The 1,081-nt window shown below is 34.8% G+C and overlaps 1 protein-coding gene across 2 annotated transcripts; it reads right to left on the bottom strand.

The window, feature by feature from the left end:
* Positions 1 to 118: 118 nt before the first annotated feature.
* On the bottom strand, positions 119 to 1,075 carry LOC126910045 (hormone receptor 4-like). 2 transcript variants are annotated; one of them, XM_050692442.1, is made up of 4 exons: positions 986 to 1,075; positions 783 to 911; positions 367 to 709; positions 119 to 290 (listed from the first exon to the last, which is right to left on the bottom strand). In XM_050692442.1, the coding sequence occupies exons 1-4, from the start codon at positions 1,043 to 1,045 to the stop codon at positions 121 to 123; spliced, it is 702 nt and encodes a 233-aa protein (XP_050548399.1). In that variant the 5' UTR covers positions 1,046 to 1,075; the 3' UTR covers positions 119 to 120. The 2 variants fall into 2 exon arrangements, with proteins under 2 accessions (XP_050548399.1, XP_050548400.1); XM_050692443.1 differs by having other exon boundaries at positions 992 to 1,075.
* Between the last annotated feature and the right edge of the window lie 6 nt (positions 1,076 to 1,081).

Genomic DNA, 1,081 nt, shown 5'->3' with positions numbered 1-1,081 from the left:
AAAAGTATATTTATAATTTTATAATTATTTATAGAAATTATTAGAAAAAAAAAATTTTAATTTGTCAATTATTTAAAAAATTAAATATTTATTTGGTAAATATATTTGATCTTTCATTTATTAATTGAACCTATAATTTAGAGAAAGATTTTCGCTTACCTCTGGTAGTCGATTTAGGAGATCTTGCAACCTGTTTGGTTGCATTGGGAAGGTGTGTTCGACGTAAGTCTTCAAACACGACGTGTACCTCTCTTGAATTGTTTCTAACTCACTAGCGGTACTTCCATTATCTGTAAAAAACAAACATTTTTAATTAGTAAAACAATTGTTGAGACCTATCGAAAAACAACGGATAGATATACTCACTCTGTGTCAACATGATAATGACTTTCAGGCAAACATATTCCTCCATTCTTAATTTTAATCGCCTGAACATCAATGTGACGTGAGTGATTTTCTCTACCATGACGCCCACGTCTTGTCGCAACTGGTCCATCGTGATAGGTTTGCCCATCATTGACGACAGACAGGTCTGCAAAATGTGCAGGTTATGTGATACTTCCTGGTTGAACTCAGTGTCGTCGTTTCGGTCACCACCGTTAATATTACCAGAACTCCATATCTTTTGTGGCCCGTGAATGGCCTGATACGCAGATGTGGTTAACACCAGTAACTCGTGCCATTTATGAGTCAATAGTCTGGTGTGTACCTATATTAAAACAACCGAAAATTTAATAAGGAAAATCAAGTAGATTGACATTTCGAAATAAAAAATTAATTACTTCAACAGGAAGTTCTAAATAAAACGGTAGACGTTTGGTCCATTGTACTAATTTGTACACAATAGAGTCGCCTATTTGCATGAGTTTAGCTGACAAATCAGAATTATGTTCTAGCAAGTCTTCCATATTCTAAAATAACACAAATAATTCAGCTTTACGTAGAATAAAAAAAGCTCGTTTAGTGAATAAATTCAGTTACTCACGCGTACCCTAAGGGTGGCAATATCTTGGAATTCGTCGCAGTCCACGAGGTTTTTAATCATGTTGACAGTAGCCTCGATGGAGAACGTACGATCTCT

The sequence above is a fragment of the Daktulosphaira vitifoliae genome, unplaced genomic scaffold (genome assembly GCF_025091365.1).
Source record: "Daktulosphaira vitifoliae isolate Bord-2020 unplaced genomic scaffold, ASM2509136v1 Scaffold_3417, whole genome shotgun sequence".
Classification (NCBI taxonomy): domain Eukaryota; kingdom Metazoa; phylum Arthropoda; class Insecta; order Hemiptera; family Phylloxeridae; genus Daktulosphaira; species Daktulosphaira vitifoliae.
This window is presented reverse-complemented; position numbering and strand designations above follow the sequence as displayed.

Bases quoted from the DNA above. Each gene is read 5' to 3' on its own strand.
- LOC126910045 (XM_050692442.1), bottom strand. From the start codon at position 1,045: ATGATTAAAAACCTCGTGGACTGCGACGAATTCCAAGATATTGCCACC. The intron at 912-985 runs GTGAGTAACTGA...GTGTTATTTTAG, and splicing joins TTGCCACCCTTAGGGTACGC to AATATGGAAGACTTGCTAGA. The intron at 291-366 runs GTGAGTATATCT...TGTTTTTTACAG, and splicing joins CATTATCATGTTGACACAGA to ATAATGGAAGTACCGCTAGT.